General features: G+C 35.5%; 2 protein-coding genes and 1 pseudogene across 14 annotated transcripts; 1 reads left to right on the plus strand and 2 right to left on the minus strand.

Moving 5' to 3' along the window:
- Positions 1-1,392: 1,392 nt before the first annotated feature.
- Positions 1,393-2,145, minus strand: LOC114295906 (ubiquitin carboxyl-terminal hydrolase 3 pseudogene; annotated as a pseudogene).
- A 3,405-nt stretch (positions 2,146-5,550) lies between these two features.
- On the plus strand, positions 5,551-14,320 carry PMS1 (DNA mismatch repair protein). 13 transcript variants are annotated; one of them, XR_014350098.1, is made up of 12 exons: positions 5,558-6,034; positions 6,648-6,995; positions 7,524-8,801; positions 9,096-9,370; positions 9,461-9,989; positions 10,092-10,291; positions 10,665-10,733; positions 10,932-11,034; positions 11,638-11,703; positions 12,297-12,400; positions 13,320-13,501; positions 13,821-14,320. XR_014350098.1 is itself a non-coding variant. In XM_028240197.2 (11 exons), exons 1-11 carry the CDS (start codon positions 5,792-5,794, stop codon positions 13,938-13,940), a joined length of 2,868 nt encoding a protein of 955 aa, XP_028095998.2. In that variant the 5' UTR covers positions 5,551-5,791; the 3' UTR covers positions 13,941-14,320. The 13 variants fall into 13 exon arrangements, 4 of the variants coding, with proteins under 4 accessions (XP_028095998.2, XP_028096000.2, XP_028095996.2 ...); XR_014350097.1 differs by having other exon boundaries at positions 10,932-11,005; XR_014350096.1 differs by lacking the exon at positions 10,092-10,291 and having other exon boundaries at positions 5,551-6,034; positions 6,648-6,971; positions 9,461-9,593; positions 10,665-10,848.
- A 212-nt stretch (positions 14,321-14,532) lies between these two features.
- LOC114295899 (Transducin/WD40 repeat-like superfamily protein) lies at positions 14,533-18,484 on the minus strand. The gene is made up of 8 exons (XM_028240200.2): positions 18,237-18,484; positions 17,941-18,148; positions 17,711-17,806; positions 17,414-17,488; positions 17,086-17,196; positions 16,838-16,929; positions 15,864-15,948; positions 14,533-15,121 (listed from the first exon to the last, which is right to left on the minus strand). Exons 1-8 carry the CDS (start codon positions 18,365-18,367, stop codon positions 14,759-14,761), a joined length of 1,161 nt encoding a protein of 386 aa, XP_028096001.1. The 5' UTR covers positions 18,368-18,484; the 3' UTR covers positions 14,533-14,758.
- Between the last annotated feature and the right edge of the window lie 1,570 nt (positions 18,485-20,054).

The following is a 20,054-nucleotide window of genomic DNA, read 5'->3' on the forward strand; positions in this document are numbered from 1 at the left end:
CGGCATCTTCCATGGTGTTGCCCAGTTTCAGCTCTAGAGGGAACACAACACGGTAAGACAACTTCTTGTTCTGACCAAGCTGTTCCACGTACTTGAAACACTTCAGATGAATGACCAGGACTTGAGGCAGTTTCTTTATCTTCATCCTCTTCTGGGCTTCTTGTAAATTGCATTTGAGGAACAAACAATTAATTATTCTTTATTATTATTATTATTATTTTGTATAATTAATTCTTTACCCACTAAAAAGCAAGGAATGAACATATTCTACCTGCAGCACTTATTGTAGAAGAATTTGTCCTCAACATTCAAAGTTTCGATGGAATTGAAATTTTTAAGGCAACTCGTTACTGAACTATTCTGTTCAATATCAGGGCTCAAATCTAAGAGCGTCTCATCCCTTACTGTCACCATCTTATCCCAGAATTTCTCTAGAGTTGTGGCTGTTTTTTTTTTCCTCTTTTCTTTGAGCTGTAGTTGACTCAAGTGAGATCATAGGTGGCTAGTTTGCAGTTGTTGTATCTGCTTGTTGTCCAGCTTATTCTAGACTGGTCAAATCGAGTCATTGATGAGTGGAGTTCATACTGTTATTACCTCATACTACCTTCAGTTAATCATTTGTCTTGTTGTACATTTGTGTTGATGCTATCAAACTGCTATTGCTTCTATGGCTTTCATGGTGCTACTACAGCTGCTTATTTGATGTAGAAAGACAATGATAATGATGATGATGATGAAGACTATCAAAGAATTTCTCTGGAGAAAGAATTTCTCTTGAGTGCTTTAAATTTTCACAAGATCAGGTAAGAAGTGGTTTGAATTTTCTCTAAATCAGGTAAAAACAAAGCAAAGAAATTTTGAATTTTTCTGGAGTGCTTTGAATTTTCTCTGGATCAGGTAAGAACAAAGCAGAGAAATTTTGAAGTCTTGTGAATGCACCTTGCAATAAATTACAGATTTATAGTCCAGAGAAATTCTCAACAATTCAAATTTACAGTCCAGAGAAATTCTCAATAATAATGAAACCTTATGAACAAGAATTTTTTTGTAAAGTCCAGAGAAAATTCGATCAAAGAAATTCTCTGTGAACCAGAATTTCTTTGTGAAGTCTAGAAAAAATTCGATCCAGAGTTTTTGGATCGAATTTTCTTTAGATCGATGTAGAGGGACCTTAGACATTATGAAAATATTGAGTGTCTTTTATGCTATAAAATCTTAATACTAGGGACCTTAAAAAAAATCCCCAAAAAAGAAAAAATTAATCTAAGGTCCATTTCTTATTTTTAGTAATGAAAGTGACCCACAATATTATTTTTTGATGTCCAAGGTCCCTAAATCCATACCTATATATCAGATCAGAGAAATTTGCATCTCTCTCTCTCTCTCTCATCTTCATTTTATCCAAACCAAACCCTCTCTCCTTGTGCACATTCCGATCTTTTCCAAACCCTTTCTCTTTGTGTTACTCGAATACTCCTGAGCAGATCCGAAGAAAGTTTGAACAGCAAACTCATTTATCATCTCTACGATCTCATCATCAAAGAACAACTAATGGTCATGGCTTTTCACAAGGCTAACATAGTGCCCGTGGTTTGGCCCACTCCCAACATGAACGACAACAACAAATAAGAAATATTCAGAGTCGTCATCTTCCATGGTGTTGCTCAGTTTCAGCTCTAGAGGGAACACAACACGGTAAGACAACTTCTTGTTCTGACCAAGCTGTTCCACGTACTTGAAACACTTCAGATGAATGACCAGGACCTGAGGCAGTTTCTTTTTCTTCATCCTCTTCTGGGCTTCTTGTAAATTGCTTTTGAGGAACAAAAAATTAATTATTCTTTATTATTATTATTATTATTATTATTATTATTATTGTTATTATTATTATTATTTTTTTGTATAATTAATTCTTTACCCCACTAAAAAACAAGGAATGAACATATTCTACATGCATCACTTATCGTAGAAGAATTTGTCCTCAACATTCAGAGTTTCAGTGGAACTGAAATTTTTAAGGCAGCTCATTACTGAACTATGTTGTTCAATATCAAGGCTCAAATCTAAGAACGTCTCATCTCTTACTGTCATCGTCTCACACCGATCAGAGAAATTTTGTTATATTCTTTTCCAAATTTGAACAAATGATCATATTTCATCAAAGAAAATACTCGATTCTGATTCTGCACAAGCTTGTTTTGAAAATATGCAAAATATGCACAGACGATTGTTATCAATATCATCCAGAGAAATTTGAATGTTAGTCCAGAGAAATTTGTTAAAGGTTCAAGGGTTTTTGATATTAGTCCAGAGATCTAGAGAAATTTGATGTTAGTCCAGAGAAATTTGTGAAAGGTTCTAGGGTTTTTCATGTTAGTCTAGAAATCCAGAGAAATTTGATGTTAGTCCAGAGAAATTTGTGAAAGGTTCAAGGGTTTTGATATTAGTCCAGAGAGCCAGAGAAATTTGAATGTTAGTCTAAAGAAATTTGTGAAAGGTTCAAGGGTTTTTGATATTAGTCTAGAGATCATGCAACGGAAATTAAATCTTTAGAGTTGGCTTATTTTAGTAAGTCGTAAATGTCTCTGTATTTATGTGCAGCTCCAGGTAGAACTCCTTTGAGTTGGCAGACTAGAATTCAAATTGCCATTGATGTGGCAAATGCCTTGGTAATCTGCAAAATAATGCTTACCTATGAGCCAATAGACTATAGTTTCAAAATCTACTAGATTCATTTGCAATATAATTCTTATCTTGTGACATTCACTTTGTCCTAATTTGATATCCCCACATGCAAGAGTACTTATATTTCTATTGTGATCCTCCACTGTACCATAGAGACATTAAGTCCAGCAATATTTTATTAGACGAGAATTTCATTGCAAATGCAACATACCAAGTTAGATGCCCTTTAAGGCTTTAATGAGTTTTGAAATTTAAAATTCAGGTAGTCTTCAAATTTCTCTAGTATAACTAAATAACATTAACTGAGTTAATTATTATTTTATCATCTTGGAATAGCCCATCTGATATTTACTGGACATTTTCAATTTTCTCTAGTTTGGAGAGAATTTCTCTGGTTTAAACCTCTTCTTCGTCTCCGTAAAATGCCATTGTCCTGCAAGTACACTGATGGCTTTGGGCCTATGTTAGGGCTAGGATGGAAATGGATTGATATTGACGAAGAAATTGCACGTTGTGTTAAAGAGCTTGGGAGAGAAGTGCTCGTGGAGAGATTGTTTAAAGATAATCAAGTCTGTTGAATTTCTCTGAGAAGTCCGGTCTAGAGAAATTTGGATTCCCATAATTTCTCTAGAGTTGTGGTTGGGTTTTTTTTTGTTTTTCTCTTTTCTTTGAGTTGTTGTTGACTCAAGTGAGATCATAGGTGGCTAGTTTGCAGTTGTTGTATCTGCTTGTTATCCAGCTTATTCTAGAAGGGTCAAATCGAGCCATTGATAGGTGGAGTTGATACTGTTATTGCCTCATGCTACCTCCAGTTAATCATTTGTCTTGTTGTACATTTGTGTTGATGCTATCAAAGTGTTGTTGCTTCTATGGCTTTCATGGTGCTGCTACAGCTGCTTATTTGATGTAGAAAGAAAATGATGATGATGATGATGATGACTATCAAAGAATTTCTATGGAGAAATAATTTCTCTGGAGTGGTTTAAATTTTCTCTAGATCAGGTAAGAACAAAGTAGAGAAATTGCGAGAGACTTGATTTGATTTCTCTAGAGTGGTTTGAATTTTCTCTAGATCTGGTAAGAACAAAGCAGAGAAATTTTGAAGCCTTGTGAATACTCCTTGCAATAAATTACAGATTTATAGTCCAGAGAAATTCTCAACAATTCAAATTTATAGTCCAGAGAAATTCTCAATAATAATGAAGCCTTGTGAACCAAAATTTCTCTGTGAAGTCCAGAGAAAATTTGTCCAGAGAAATTCTCTATGAACTAGAATTTCTCTGTGAAATCCAGAGGAAATTCGATCTAGAGTTTCTAGTAGGGGTGAGCATGGTCCGGATTGGAGTAAATCAAGACCAATCCGTTATCTACGGATCCTGAAAAATTGGAACCAATCCAATCCGTTCAAATCGTGGAATCAATCCAAACCAATCCATTTAAACACAGATTGGATCGGTTTAGGACCACGGATTTACATAATTAAATAACAAAAAAATATATATGACACTTTAATTTCATTAAAATATAAATATTCTATCATATTAGTTTCACAATAGTAACATGTCTTTTCATAATAGCGACAAACTATTCTAAAATTTAAACAACTATAAGAAAATTAGTTCCACCACAAGTATTTAAATCATTACAAATTAACACTAAAAACTAGCAAGTTTAGGTTTGGATTTAAGTTTTATATGAAATAAGAGAAGATACTATGCAGTAGAGCGTATAATAAAAATGTAGACTATTTGTATACGATCCGGATCGATTCCAATCCAAAACTAATCCGTGAATTACGAATTTTTAATTTTTCAATCCGAAACCGAACCACGGATTCAAAAAACTAATCCAAACCTACTGGATTGGACTGGACTGGACTGGATCGGATCGGATTACGAATTTCACGGATTCCTTGCTCAGCCCTAATTTCTGGATCGAATTTTCTCTAAATTGATATTGAGGGACCTTAGACATTATGAAAATACTGAGTGTCTTTTATACTATAAAATCTTAATATCAGGAATCTTAAAAAAAAATCCTCACAAAAAATTTGAATAGAAAAGAAAATAAAGAGTTTGTTGAAAAGTTGTATTTAAAGGATGACTAATTTGATGGAGATATTTTTCCAAGACTAGTTATACACAATTTTTGTTTATTAAAAAAAAATAACAACATAAAACCACTCATATTATATAAAATAATTTGTAGATGGACTGGTTTTATTATAGTTGGACTTAAAAAATTTAAGTAATAGGACCTATAATTTAGGTCTAGTTTGGAAAGACTAAATAAGTGTACTTTTTGATTTTTTTTGTATTATGTGTAGAAAAAGTAGAGAGGAGATGTTGATTGATGTGAACCAAAAAAAATAAAAAGATGAAATAAGTGCACTTTTTTCTTTGTAGCCAAACTTGGCCTTAAGTACTAATAATTTAACGGCCGGGTCCAAGCCCACCTTTCAAAAGTGGCCCGACCCGGACATGTAACCATTTCTTTAAAAAAAAAAACAAAAACATGTGAACTCCCGGGTTCGAACCGGAAACCTTCAGGCCATGTTTGTTTGGACGGACTGGATTAGCATTCCCATGACTAATAGTCCTAGGATTACGAATCCGTTGGATTATGTATCCTATCTTAACTAATAGTCAAGTTTAAAATAATTAGTCCGTACTTCAATTGTTTAACCAAACATCGAATTAATAATTTTATTGGACTATTAGTCCAATCCCGATCTCATGTCTATCCAAACAAACATGGCCTCAGTGTGTTAGACTGACGTGATAACCAACTACACCACGACACCTCACCATGTCGTGTTTTTTCAGCACAAATGAATTACTAATATAAATACCTCCAGGTCTGTTTGGCTTTTGGTTGGTTTTTTGGCGGCAAAGGCTCGAAGGTAAAGGTTTGTGAACTAGGGTTTCTGTTATATTATACATCGCTCTCTCGATTCAAATCTCTTTCGAAATTCGATTAATTCAGAACCCAACACCTTCAATCGTTGCTTTTGATGAACACTACGTTAAAATTATTCGCAATCCTGATCATACGAGTTCGAATTTGTCGGTGATGCTGTGATTTTCATTAGATTTGTGGGGCTTCAATGGAAGAAGGCGCAGTGGCTACACCAGTCGTTTCTCCAACCATTAAGCCCATTAACAAGGGCGTAGTTCATAGAATTTGCGCTGGACAAGTGATTCTCGACCTCTCGTCCGCCGTCAAGGAATTGGTAGAGAACAGCTTGGACGCCGGTGCCACTAGCATCGAGATCGCCTTGAAAGAGTATGGTGAAGAATGTTTCCAGGTCATCGATAATGGTTGTGGCATTTCGCCTAATAATTTCAAGGTAATCATCTCCAATTCATGTATAAATCTCCGAAAAGTGATGATCTCTATTGTCTAGCTTTCACAATATACAGAACTATACTAATTAATTCTATCTCAGAGCACGTTTGATCCATGAGCTATGCGGTCTTATTGATTCTCTATATTACTGTCCAGTGTTGATTCTGGGGGTGTAAAGGGTTCAGTTCGGTTCAGTCAGTGCTGCAAACTCTTCAATTTTGTTGCTTGAGTAACCGAAATGATTGCATGCTAGAGTTCAGTGGAAATTCAATTTGTAGAATCTCACAATGGAAATAAATGAAGAGAATTGGTGAAGTTTGCTCTATATATGCCTTTTTTACAAAATGTATCATCGGTCACTTATATTCTAATACTCAAAGAATTAAAATATAAAAGTAGTTAAATATAATATTTTGGTTCGTTCGATTTGAATTGGTGTAAAGTTTTTAAAAACTGAAATTTCCGTTGAGCAGGCTGTTCAGTTCTACCGATTTTTCTTACACCCTCAGCTGATTCCCTAAAAAATGTGCCTGTTTACTTTCTCTTTGCTCAAATTCAGAAGCTTGCCTTTAGATATTTATTGGGTATTCACTGTCTTGTATTACTTTTTGCAGGTTCTTGCACTGAAGCATCACACTTCTAAATTAGCAGAATTTCCCGATCTTCAATCATTGACCACTTTTGGCTTCAGAGGGGAGGCACTGAGTTCTCTATGTGCTTTAGGGGACTTGACAGTTGAAACGAGAACAAAAAATGAATCGGTTGCGACACACTTGACTTTTGACCATTCTGGTCTCTTATCAGCTGAAAGAAAAACAGCGCGTCAAATCGGTACTACTGTCACTGTTAAGAAGTTGTTTTGCAATTTGCCAGTGCGGAGCAAAGAATTCCATCGCAACATTCGCAAAGAATACGGAAAACTTATATCTTTATTGAATGTAAGTAAAACTTTGTTTTGCCAGGTAAGCAAATTAGATATACCAAAACAAAGTTTTGAGAATTCAGATATGCTGTGGATAGGGATAATAAAAATTTTGAGAGTAGCAGTCTTTGGAGTAATGCAACCAATATGTTGTCTTAATAGGAATTACCTGCATAAAAAAATCCTAAGCTTGATGCTTGTGCTCACAACTCCTCATCTAGTGAAAAGTGCAAAGCTTCTTGCATTGGATCTATGACATGCTACTTGACATTATGATTCTGGACATCCGGTTGGAAAAACTTTTGTCTGTTACTCATTTGTATGACCAATTATTTTCATGTTGCACTACTGTGTATTACTTGATTTAATTTTATTAATTTGCTTGAGTGATGCTTGACTAGGTAAGTTCTATTATTGTTTACATGTATGCTATACTTTGATAATGGAGTTATGAATTGAAATGAATATAGTTTTCTATCAATCAACTAGTTCAGTATGCAGTAACCAGTTATCTTTGGAGTAATGTGACCATGTCTCATCTGATCTGAAGTTATTTCTTGATTTTCAGGCCTATGCTCTTATTGCAAAAGGAGTTCGCTTTGTTTGCACCAATACAACTGGGAAAAACATGAAGTCTGTAGTACTCAAAACACAAGGAAGTGGTTCCCTTAAAGATAACATCATTACAGTGTTTGGCATGAGTACCTTTTCCTGCTTAGAACCTGTGAATATATGTATATCAGACAATTGCAAGGTCGATGGTTATCTTTCCAAGTCTGGATATGGAAGCGGACGCAATTTGGGAGATAGGCAGTTTTTTTTTGTAAATGGTCGACCAGTGGATATGCCCAAAGTTGGCAAGCTTGTGAATGAGTTATACAAAAGTGCAAACTCCAGGCAATATCCAATTGCAATCATGAATTTTGTAATTCCAACTGTAGCTTGTGATGTCAATGTAACTCCTGATAAAAGAAAAGTATTCTTTTCTGATGAAGGCTCCATTTTACACTCCTTAAGGGGAGCTTTAGAAAATATCTACTCACCAAGTCATGTAAGTTATTCTGTTAATAAAGTTGAGGAGACCAGTAAGGAAGAAAATAGGTCCAAGTTGTATTCTGGTCATGAGAGATCACCATTGATGTCGAAACAGTTGTCTCCTGTCAGCAGTGATCCGAAGGAAGACTCATTCAGTGATGGACAATGTGGAGATTGTGAGATACTTCTCACAACAGCCAAAGAGCACGTTAGGGACCCTTCTGGTGCAATGGCGACCAACAATGATGGAAGCTCAACTGGAGAAGAATTCAGTCTTAGAGCCCATGGCAGTAAGAAGATGGTTGATAGCTTTTTTATGCGCCAGAGTGAGCAAGATCATCTCAATAGTGCTACAACTGATCAACAGTCTCCTTTCAATTCCAATGCAATAGGGAAAGTTACTGATGAAACTATAGATTCACGTAGTCACGTAAATATTGTTCAGTCATCACTTACCAAATTTGTAACCATAAATAAGAGACAACATGAAAGCAGTAGTACAACTTTATCTGAGTTGCCTCTCCTGAGAAATAGAGCTATTCCTTGTGAATCAAGCAAAAACAATTCCACAATGCATCCTGCAGGTTTGAGACATCCAATCAATTGTCACAAACTTGATGATTCTTCTGAAGTTTGCAAGAATGACCGTGATGCTGATGCTGATGCTGATGCTGATGCTGATGCTGATGCTGAGGCTGAGGCTGAGGCTGAGGTTGAGCTTTCTAGTTGTTTTGGAGCAGATGAAGTCTTTGGTGAAACAGACATTCCATTCCGTTCTGGAGGCAACATAAACAATGGAGAATCTAGAGAGGTATGCCAGTCTATGTACTTTCCTTTTATAACATGTTCCTTTCCATCTTAAACAGTGGGGAAAAAAGGTTTTCTCCTGCATTGATTTTTTACACTAATTCAGAAAACTTTACGTTAGGGACTTATGTAAGTGATGATTGACCAGAATTTTGGTGGAATTAATTCCAAGTTCAATGGAAAGTATAATCTGGTAGACTAATGTGTTGGTAACTACAGATTACCTTCATCATCTAATTGTTTGCTTCTAGTATTTCCCTCATCTTTTTGCTTCTGAGTTGAATAATTTCATTTTCAGGCCTTAAAGAATCAGAAGAAAGATTTACTTCTTGCTGATGTATTAACTGCTCCATCTAGTGAACATTTCAAGAATATGTCAGAAGATCGTTCAGATGCAGCTCCTCCATTACAATCTTCTATTTCACCTTCAGTTACTCCAATGCCGCCTTCTTGTGGTGTAAAGATATGTTCTACCCTGCAATTTAGTTTTAAGGACTTGAGGACAAGGAGGCAGCAGAGGCTGTCAAGATTGCAGTCCAGCAATTATACATGTCGAAAAATGAAAATTAAAAGGTTTTTAAAACATCAAACTGACCCTCAAAGACTTTGAATAAGAAAAAAGTGAGCTTGTTTCTGTTTGTAACTGATGTAGTTCTTAATCAGTCACAGGTCCTTCACTGCTGCAACACTAGAGCTTTCTCAAATGGTAAATGAAGAATTGAAAACTAAGGCTTTAGCTGCAGCTACAAATGAGCTGGAAAGGCTATTCAAAAAGGAAGACTTTAGTAGAATGAAGGTTTTGTGCTTCTTTTAATTGTTTGTACAAATAGATTCATTCCAACATTAGCTCAAGGCACAATGTTTGCTTGACAAGAGTGGCCCGATATGTCATGTGTGGGCATGCATGAGTGTGCATCTCTTGGGATGATTTAGATGGGCTGCCACCTCGAAAAAATGCTTTCTGGCTTTTGATCCTGTTTTATTGGACAAAAACAATTTGTCTGTTAAGTTGGGAAATTCTAATTCCAACTTGGAAACCTGCTCTGTTGGGGTGCTTTGATGTTTGGGTTGGCTTTAGGAATATTTAACCCAATAAAAAATTGGATGGTTTGGTTTAGTCTACTTCACCCTTCAATCTCAAATGCACATTGAGAGCACACATAAATATGATAGTGCTTGGCACAGATAGAAGGTAAAGATGGATGCCTGCCTGCCTGCCAATATTTGTGTTATTGTTCAGTTGTTCATGGTTCATGCAGTTTTTTGAATTTCAATTTTTTATTATTTTGAATAGGCATCTATACATTACACCTGGGAGGTGTGGTCCAAAAGAAGCTTCTTATTTCTTTTATTCTAATCAATTTAGAGAAGAAAAAAAAATCAGGAAAGCTGTATGTTTGGGATTTTGGTGCATTCAGTCTGATAAATCAGATGGAGGCTTCTTGACGATGATTGCATTGATGGGTCTCTTATGCTTATTTTGGGCCTTCCTTGGTACTTTTCTTCACTCAGCTATCCACTAACTGAATCTCTAACGTCCTAGGTAAAAAAATTAAGGCTCGGGTTATGGTTATTTTTTGATGTGTGGTAGTGAAATCAGTTTTGTTATGATGTTTAGAGGAGAGCTATGCTCCTCCAAGCTTGTGCATTAAACTTGAAAGGATTCGGGCAGCTAGATCTCTTAATCCTGGGAAGTAAAGTTTGACTCAGAAATTGTGGATTTGTGGCAGCCCATGCGGTCTAATTCATCATCTCCCATTCACATGTTAGCATAACTGCATGTGTTATTGATTGTAGTTCTGTAGCGGACATTGGGATAAGTTTATCCTGGTGACAACTGATTGTTCTTTTTTTCTCTGTTTTGTAGGTAATTGGGCAATTCAATCTTGGTTTTATTATTGGCAAGTTAGATCAAGACTTGTTTATCGTGGATCAGGTAATTTCTCTCTATGCTCCTAAAGTTCTATACTTCATGTTTTGATCAATGTCTGTGTGTAGTGGAACTTCCTCATCAAATGCTAAATGTGTGGGATCCGGTTGTAATATAACAGGTTGCCTCCATGTTTAAATTCTCAGATTTCAATAGCATGCACTTCCAGTTAAAATCGAAACTTACTATTTTCTCTATTTTCAGCATGCTGCAGATGAGAAATATAATTATGAGCGTCTTTCTCAGTCAACCATTTTTAGCCAACAGCCTCTGCTTCGGTGAGGAGTTTGTTATATTTTGATATAAGGTAGTTTTATTGAACGACATAAAACATCAGAATACAGGTTGTCTGGCACAGTCACTAGATGATCGAATATTGATAATACTGGAGGATAACCCACATGTTTTCCAGATTTCTGAAATCGTTACTGAAAGAAAAATAATTTATTAATCTTCTCTTACTAAGTTACCATCTATTGTGAAAATTTTAACAGTTAACATAAAACAAATTATTCTTCTTCTCCTCCTGCTTAGACAACATCTATTATGAAAATCTCAACATTTAACATATCATTGTATTTTGTTCTTTCTGTCATCATATAGGTGAGATAGTAGAGATAATGTGGCCTGTATTATTCCTTTACAAATCTTCTTAATAAGCTTACCTTTTTTTTCCCCATGCTTACGGAATATTCCTTGGATTCTATCACATAAACTTTTTAGAATTTTCCAATGAGGAAAGCAAAATAAGATTGTGTGTAAAGAGTATGAATATTGAGGTGTTAAAACATATATCACATTTAATCTTCTCCTTGTAATTGACTATTTTTGTTTTCCCCTGGCATTTATGTAAGGCATTCTTTGATTAGACATAATTTCTGTTTCCTGTCTTCCTACATTTTATATGTAGACCATTAAGGTTGGACTTATCTCCTGAAGAAGAAATAGTTGCTTCCATGCACATGAATACCATCAGGTACAAATTCCATACGAATCTGTTTCCTCTTTTACTCATTTATTCATTCAGTTTTCTTTCCTTTTCCCTGATACATTTCAATTTCTGGTTGCAAATAATTCTAAGGCTTCATATTAACTGTTTCCGTTTGTGCAACATTTTTACTTTTTTTTTTTGTGGAGAGAAATCCTTTTTCATGTGTACTCTTTATAAGACTTCTCTATAAAATTTTGCACAAATCAGGGGGAAAAAAATCATGAGCACATGGTTACTGATAACACATCATATAATGCTTTTTAAACAAGTAGAGATGTAAACATCAGTTTTTCGTCCAGCCTGATACAAATGAATGAGCTTTATTAGTGGTTTGTAAGATCGACTTGCCTATACACCTAGCCATTTTTGTTCTTTTCCATATCCATTGTATTCATATATCCAATTTTCTGTTTGAAGATTCATCAAATGCTTTAGTGGTTTGTACTTTTGAATACAGAAAAAAATAATAATAATGATTTAGTGGTTTTGCTCTGATGCTTTACAATTTGACCCTTTCTTTATGGGTAGAGTTTATTCTTTTTTGATGATGTATGCATTCTGCTCATTTCAACTGTCAGGAAAAATGGATTTGCTTTGGAAGAGGATTTGCATGCTCCACCTGGCCATCGTTTTAAACTGAAAGCCATTCCCTTCAGTAAAAACGTAACTTTTGGAATTGCTGGTAATCCTTGTTCTGGAAACTTCCATGACTTTTTCTTATAAATTATAACTAATTTTAAATTTAGAGAGAGAGAGAGAGAGAGAGAGAGAGAGAGCATGCATGTCCTTATGAGATTCTGGTCATTTCTTTAGCTGATTGGCTAAAGCTGAAGGGCTATTCTATTAGCTTATTTTCACTTGAACATCTAAGCAACAAATGGATTGTTTGGTATATATATTTGTTGTATGGTCCCAGACAGAGATGGGTATTTGGAAGCGGTTGGTTAAGGGATGATAATGTTGTCCTCCTACATGATATGACCACCTCAACAATAGCTAATCCTTAAAATATGCAGCATGAACACTTTTGTGATACATCCCTATTTTATTATGAAATAAATGAATGTTGAGATGTAATATACCTCTTTGTCATCTACTGCTTAGCACTTGTCACCCTTATCCTGTTATAGTACATAGGCTGGTGACCGAGCTTCAGTAATCTTTAAACCAGTCAATCAAGCTCAAGCCATTCAAGACCAGCTTTCTTTGTTTAGCATCTTTGGTTGCTTGAGCTATCTCGAAGTATTAGGTGGTTTTTATACCTCATTACAATAATCAAATAGGGGCTCAAGCATCCAATATTTTCAGGTGTTACTCAACAGTCAACAGTTCCCCTTTCACTACATATATGGAGTGCTTCCTGGAAAACCTTCAACCCAATAGCATAAAGTTAACTAAACCTTTTGAAACATGATTGGATAAAACAAGTGTGAAGCTAATTGCTTTCAATGCAGGTCTAAGATATAGTCTATTGGCCACAGATATACATTGTGTTTCTGCATTATTATTACAATATAATCATTTTGTTATTGCCCGTGAACTGGAACATGTCAGTGAAGTGACATGAAGGATATGGTAAATGTCTTCGTCTTCTTGAACAGATGTCAAGGAGCTCATTTCAATTCTTGCTGATAGCCAAGGGGAATGCTTGATGACCAGTAGCTACAAAATGGACACTTCCGAGTCAGTTTGCCCGCCAAGAGTTCGTGCAATGCTAGCTTCACGTGCCTGCAGATCATCTGTTATGATTGGAGATCCACTTGGAAGAAATGAGATGCAGAAGGTATCCCCTCTATATATATTTGTATTGCATGGTGTTAAAAGGGAAACAATGAACAAGAAATTTAAAGGGGAGGAAAACCATCCACTGGGACAAGTAATCTCTCTCAGTTTATTTTTATTTTGGAGTAAGAATGTAACAAATTAATCTCTTTATAACTTTCCGGAACAACCGCCATGCATTTTGAATGGAATATATGATCTTGTGGATTTTCTGAAGCCATTTCCCCTCATTTTCATTCCTTCATTTTAACTTAATTTTCAATATCTGCAGAATGTGATTTGTATATGCTCATATTTTTGGCTGCATTTGATTGTTTCAGATCCTTGAAAATCTGGCAGATCTCAAGTCTCCTTGGAATTGTCCACACGGCAGACCAACAATGCGTCACTTGGTTGACTTAATAACTGTCCATAAAAGGTTAGATGAAGATGATGTATGACCTTTTGATGGATCTCGCCCTAGTGAATCACTGTCTAGTGCCCACTATCTTTATAACTTATTTGTATGATTTTTGTAAATTCGTGTCATTATCTGCCACAAAAAAGAAAAAAGAAAAAATAGCACCCGTGTAGTCACATGAATTGTGGGCTGGAACTCTCAGCTATCTATCCCTTGCAAGTTTAAACTCTTTCCTAGACCCCGGAAGGTGGAAATTTTGAGATCTCTCGCTCTCTAATTGTGTGTTTGTGAGTTCGTGGACATGCCCAGTTGGTAGACTGTGGACCTAACCTCACAACAGCTATCTGTATAGTAACACCATTTTCTGGATTAATGATTTTATGAAGACGTGATTGATAGGCATTCAAGTTTGATTATAAAGGTTTGGTGTCTTTAATTTTTGTTTCATGGTTGGGTTTTATAAGGATCCATAAATTTACTTGTTTTTTGTTTTGTTTTTTTCTTTATAAATCATTTTTTTCTTTTTAATGTTATCTTTCTTAAATGTTTTTTTCTTTGCGGGTAGAAATCTACAAAATACATATTCCTCAAGTAAGGCTCATTCAAGCCACAGAAAATTTGTTCATGGATGCTTAATCTACAACGTCCCCGCAGCAAAACTTTTATTATTTTTCATTACTTGTAATACAATACAGATACCAGACAAACCCTGTGCCAATGCTCCTTTTTTTCTTTTTCTTTTTTTCTTTTTTTCTTTTGGATTTTGAAAAAAAAAATGTACAGATGTGAAAGGGGCAAAATATAAATGGCCAAAAAAATCGTTAAAAACAGAAATACAACATGATTTGATCAACGTTACTAGTAGGGATGATGCCTGCTATTCCTGCAGGAATTCGGTGACTTCATGACTAGTTCACTTGAAATCCAAGAACGATTAACATCAGATGTTTCATCAGAGGACCAACAACATAACTGGCCATCCTCACCGCCTGTCCATCCAAAGATGCCTCGGCTATGGGTTGGCCAACCCGGCACACCTGACATTGGCAACACACTTCTAACAATACCCGTGTGACCACCATGGAGAATAGCTTCTGGAGACCCAATTGCTCCTTTTCCTCTACAATTCACAGGGAAGTAGCCCAAGGTGCCAGCACTTGTCCCACCAATTACCCATAAATTATCTTCACCTGAATAGTTGCAATCAACAAAATAATCAACCTGCAATAAATGAAGTCAGTTAGAATATGGGTTGTAAATTTGTGTTACTCAGAGAACTTGTACCAAAAGTTGAAAAATATGTCTAGCTCAGAAGAATTAGATCAGAATTAAGAAACCATAGGTCTAGGTTCTTTCTTTTGATTTGTTCTTTTGTATGTAATTCTAAATTTGCAAAGGGTGAATGTTTGAGAAGGAAGTTCAACAAACTTCAAAGCAAAAATCCATCTCCCTGTAACAAAGCATAAATGCTCGTGGTTGAATGACAGAAATTAGAACAGATATTGCAGGGCTTAGTACAGTAATGTGAAAGAAGCATTGTCATGGTGGCAGATGAGTACTTGGATGGGTAAGGCAACATTATGACAGATGAGTATTTGGATGGGAAAGGCCACGATACATCATCTTGAAAACCGAAGGAGCTTGAAAACAATTTGTTCAAGGCTTCAACCACAAGATTGAATGCCACCCTCTCCAATTTGATCTTGTGACCCATTTACTTGTGCTTCTGTAGCCATATCAGAATTGCAGCTTAAATTTATGCAGGGCAGTTTAACACTTGAGGGGCTCAACCCAAACAAAGCTCCAAGCTTGAAAACAATTGGTTTTGATATACATAATGCACATTTCATTCATAGGAGGAAAGAGAAAAAAAAGGTATTGCAATCATATGTTTGAAACATAGAACCTTCAATAGCAAAGCAAATTTAGCAGACTCTCTATTAAGTGCAAAAGATGCACATACATGATCTAAGGTCCAGCAGTCAGAAGCCAAGGAACGAGCATCCTCAAAGTTGACTTCAATTCTTGCATCTTTCCAATCCCAAATGCTAACCGTCCAGCAAAATTGTAGCAGAAAGAAAATCAGGACTAAAAATATAGATCAAAAGAGAGTGATAAAACCACATGTACAGTTATCCAGTAATCAACTTGTATGAAGATCAAAACCATCCCAACACCCAATATATACATTATAATTTCACCCCAAGGGGGATTTGGTCAAAACACTCTCATAATAAAATTTTAATGCATTAAGGACAAGCACAAAAAAATTTCCTTAAAAAATCCAACAAATATCACTGTTATCAAAATATTAAAATTTAAAATAATATAACTTTTGATGTAGATACTGATTTTTAATAAAATTAATATTTTTAGAATTCTCTCATCAAGATCTATCAAATAAAATCCATGTTGACTATAAAATTCTTTATTAAAAAAAAATTATTACCGTTGAAATAAATGTAAACAGTAACAATAACATATTACTTTATTTGACGGTAACATGTTCCTCTAGCAATATTGTCCAATAAAGGAAAAAAGTATATATTTTACTTTGTTCTTACTTAATTGTGTGTTTTCTTCTCCTTAGGGGGGTTTATGAAGAAAAATAAAGCTGACATTTTCACTAAACAAGGGTCCAATGGAGGGGTTTTGACTAAATTTCCCTACTAGTAGTAGGTAGTTAATCCATTCCATTGCCATCTATTCAATTTGGAGCACTTTAATTTATGATAAAGAAAATTTTGTATCTACAATGGAGCAAATAACTAGTCAAACACTGAAATTGGGCCAAAAAAAAAAAAACTATGTCACTACAATCGTGTGTGTGTTATGACCTGAAAAGGACAGTGAAATCAAAAACTCATCTCGTGATGTTCGTAAAAACATTGACCGTAATGTCCTCATGCAAGTTTATTATGCACTTTGCAATAATACCTTAAGGTTTCAATGTGTGTCAAACAAAAGAGCTTTCGGCTAGCCTGTCCAAAAAACCCCACTTTTCCAATTGAAGTTCCCACATTAATCACCTGCATTGGTTGTAACAATTAACAGAGAAATTTATAAAAAATAAATAAATAAATAAAAATTTGGGCTCATATTTTTATCCCTCCCCAAAAGCTCAACAAAATCACAACACTAAAACAAGAAGGGAAAAAAGAACAAAAGAAAGTTCCCGCACTTACTGACTCCAGATGATCATCATCGTTGATATTACCACCAGTATCAAAGATACACATTAAGCCATCTACAGAAGCTGATACAAGCTTGTTTTGATGGTCAGGGACAAAGTGAACCTATAAAAAATCATTCAGTGACAATTCTTTCCTTCAAAACAAGCTCACCACAAGAACTGGCATCATATTTAAAATATGAAAGCTTGAAATAGAGCACTATTTTGTAAAAATATCACAAAAAAACACCACCAAAAATGCAGGAACAATGATATGATGGCCTGCCTGTTTATAGAAAACTACTAGTAATGCAAAAGCATATACAGACATCAAATAGCACCTGAGTAACATCATCCATATGAGATTCCTCTAAGCATGCAATCTGCTTCTTGTTTCTCCAATCCCAAAAGAATATCTGAATGAATTTATCAATTAGTGACAGGCAAAGAGATACAACAAAAAAAAAAAAGCCAATGCATTACACCTCAATCCCAATTTGTCCAATTTGTTAGACCATTATCACACCCTAAATCCCAATTTGTTACGCCATTTGATTGTTGCTCATTAAAATTCCATTCCTGATTACTTAAAATACCTAAAAAATAATACATACATACATACATACATGCATGCATACCTGAGACTTACTTCCAGCAGCGAGAAGATTATCACCCGATCCTCCAAATGAAAAACTGAAAATCTCTTGGGAAGGACCAGCACTTAGACAAGACACCTGCAGTGTCAAGAACAATCAAAATTGAACACAAACAATGATATATATATATATATATATATATATAAACTCATACAGCTATGTATATATATATGGGGAGAGAGAGAGAGAGAGAGAGAGAGAGAGAGGGGAACCTGCTGGAATGATCTGGTGTCCCAAGCTCTGATGGAAGCATCAGAAGAGGAAGAGTGGAGGAGGTGAGGGGATGTGGATCCAGAGAAGGAGATTTGGTTGATAGTCGAAGAATGGCCTTTACACTCTCCAAAGTACTGACCTGTAATCGGTGAGTAGAGTTTTACGGCGTTGGTCGACAGAGACACCGCCATTAAAGTCCAATCATCCCTAACATACATACATACATACAGCGATGAGAGAGACAGAGACAGAGACAGAGACAGAGACAGAGACAGAGACAGAGAGGGGGACATACTTGGGGACGATTTGGAAGACGTAGTCGTCTCCGAAGTTGGTTTGAATACTGTTTTTGAGTCCAAATCGCTTCAACGAGTTTGTATTCAGACTTGCCTCTGCTTCTTCCACATCCATCTCCGTCGCCTCCATTTTCCCCTCTCTCTCTTCGGCTGCAGGGCAAGAGAAAGTGGAGGACCAATGGTGTATTAGGGTTGGGCTCTTCCTCAAGTAATGCCCCCTACGGTAGAATCCGGATCGTCCGTCGCACTTCCCTGTAGCACATTCCTGTCGCCCTCCAAAACGACGTCGTTTTGGAGGTTTTTTTTTTTTTTTCTTCCTTTACTTTTTCTTCTTTCTCTTCCTCTGGTACCCAGAAGCAACAGAGCTCAGATGAATCGGCTTTCGAAGATAAGAAATTCTCCAAGTACTTGAAGAAGGTCAAGCCTCTCTATGAAAATACCCCCAAACTAAAATATTTCTGGGAAATTTCATACACTTCTCTGCACTTCACTTTAGTTTGGGGGCATATAAAGAAGATTTCTGTGATGAAGCCGAACTGTTTCTGCGAGAAGAAGATTAAAATATTCATTAGTTTTGCTACGAGTGATTTTTTGCTACGAGAAGAAGATCTGTCCCGTGCCTCCTGCCTTTGATTTTTTTCTACGAGTGATTGATCTGTCAATTTCGAGAGTATATTAGTTTAAAAATACCCCCATTTTTTTTTTTTAAATTGGCCTGCAATTTGCAAAGAAATCAACTGATTGATTGCAAAAAAAAAAAAAAATTTTTGCGACGTAGTTGTTGATCTGTTGATTCGAAGAGTATATTGCTTTAAATATGATTTTTATTATTTTTTGAACGATAGATCTGAATAATTTTGGAGGGATTTTTTTTTTTTCTTCTTTCTTTCCCTCTCTCTTCTTATCTCCTCTGTCCTTGTTGTGTCTCTGATTTCTTTGACAATTGGTAAGTACCAATCTCCCACAGAACAAAGCCACACCTTTATCATTAATACATTGGAATATACACTTCAATTCATCAGCTGTAAACAAGGCTTAAAGCAACTGTGTTCATTGATAAGAAACAAGGAAAGAAACGAAAAAGTATTAAAGAAGAAACCTCATTTTTTTACAGATCTGGAAACCATTAATACATCATAATTTTTCCAAATTTTTACAGATCTGGAAACCATTACTTGATTTACTTGTATAACTTTTATACCTAGATTTACAAAATTATCGATCAACTCTCAACATCTTTTTTCCAGATTTACTTAAACCAATTCTGGGTCTCCAGATCTGCCTCAGAATAACTTTTATACCCAGAATAACTTCAAACCCAGAATAATTTCTCTACTTCATCTTCTTTTTTTACCCATCCAAAATTTCAAACCGAAGAACTAAAATCAAATTTCATCATCATCATCAAACCCAGAATAATTTCAAACCCAGAATAATTTCTTCATCATCATCAACAATAATAACTAAAAAAAAAAACCCATATTACCGGACAATTTGGGGAAATTATTATTATCATACTTTCAATGCCTCGTTTGTTTTTGTTGTTATGTTTTCTGAGGAGAAGTGGTTGGAGTTGTATGCTGTTGTTTTTGTTCTTGTTTTTTTTTTTTTTTTTTTTTTGAGACAAGAGAGAGAGAGAAACAGCACCAAAACTCAACCCTTGCTTTCAGAAATTGAAATTCCTCCGGAGAGGCACTGAGAACCGAGAGAGAGAGAGAGAGAGAGTTATCAGTGAGAGAGAGAGAGAGAGACATACAGTGTTGGAAAGAAAGAAAGAAAGAAGAAAATGAAAAAAACAAAAAACCCTCCAAAACGAC

The sequence above is a fragment of the Camellia sinensis genome, chromosome 14, assembly GCF_055761805.1.
Source record: "Camellia sinensis isolate YWXY chromosome 14, ASM5576180v1, whole genome shotgun sequence".
NCBI classification, from domain to species: Eukaryota; Viridiplantae; Streptophyta; class Magnoliopsida; order Ericales; family Theaceae; genus Camellia; species Camellia sinensis.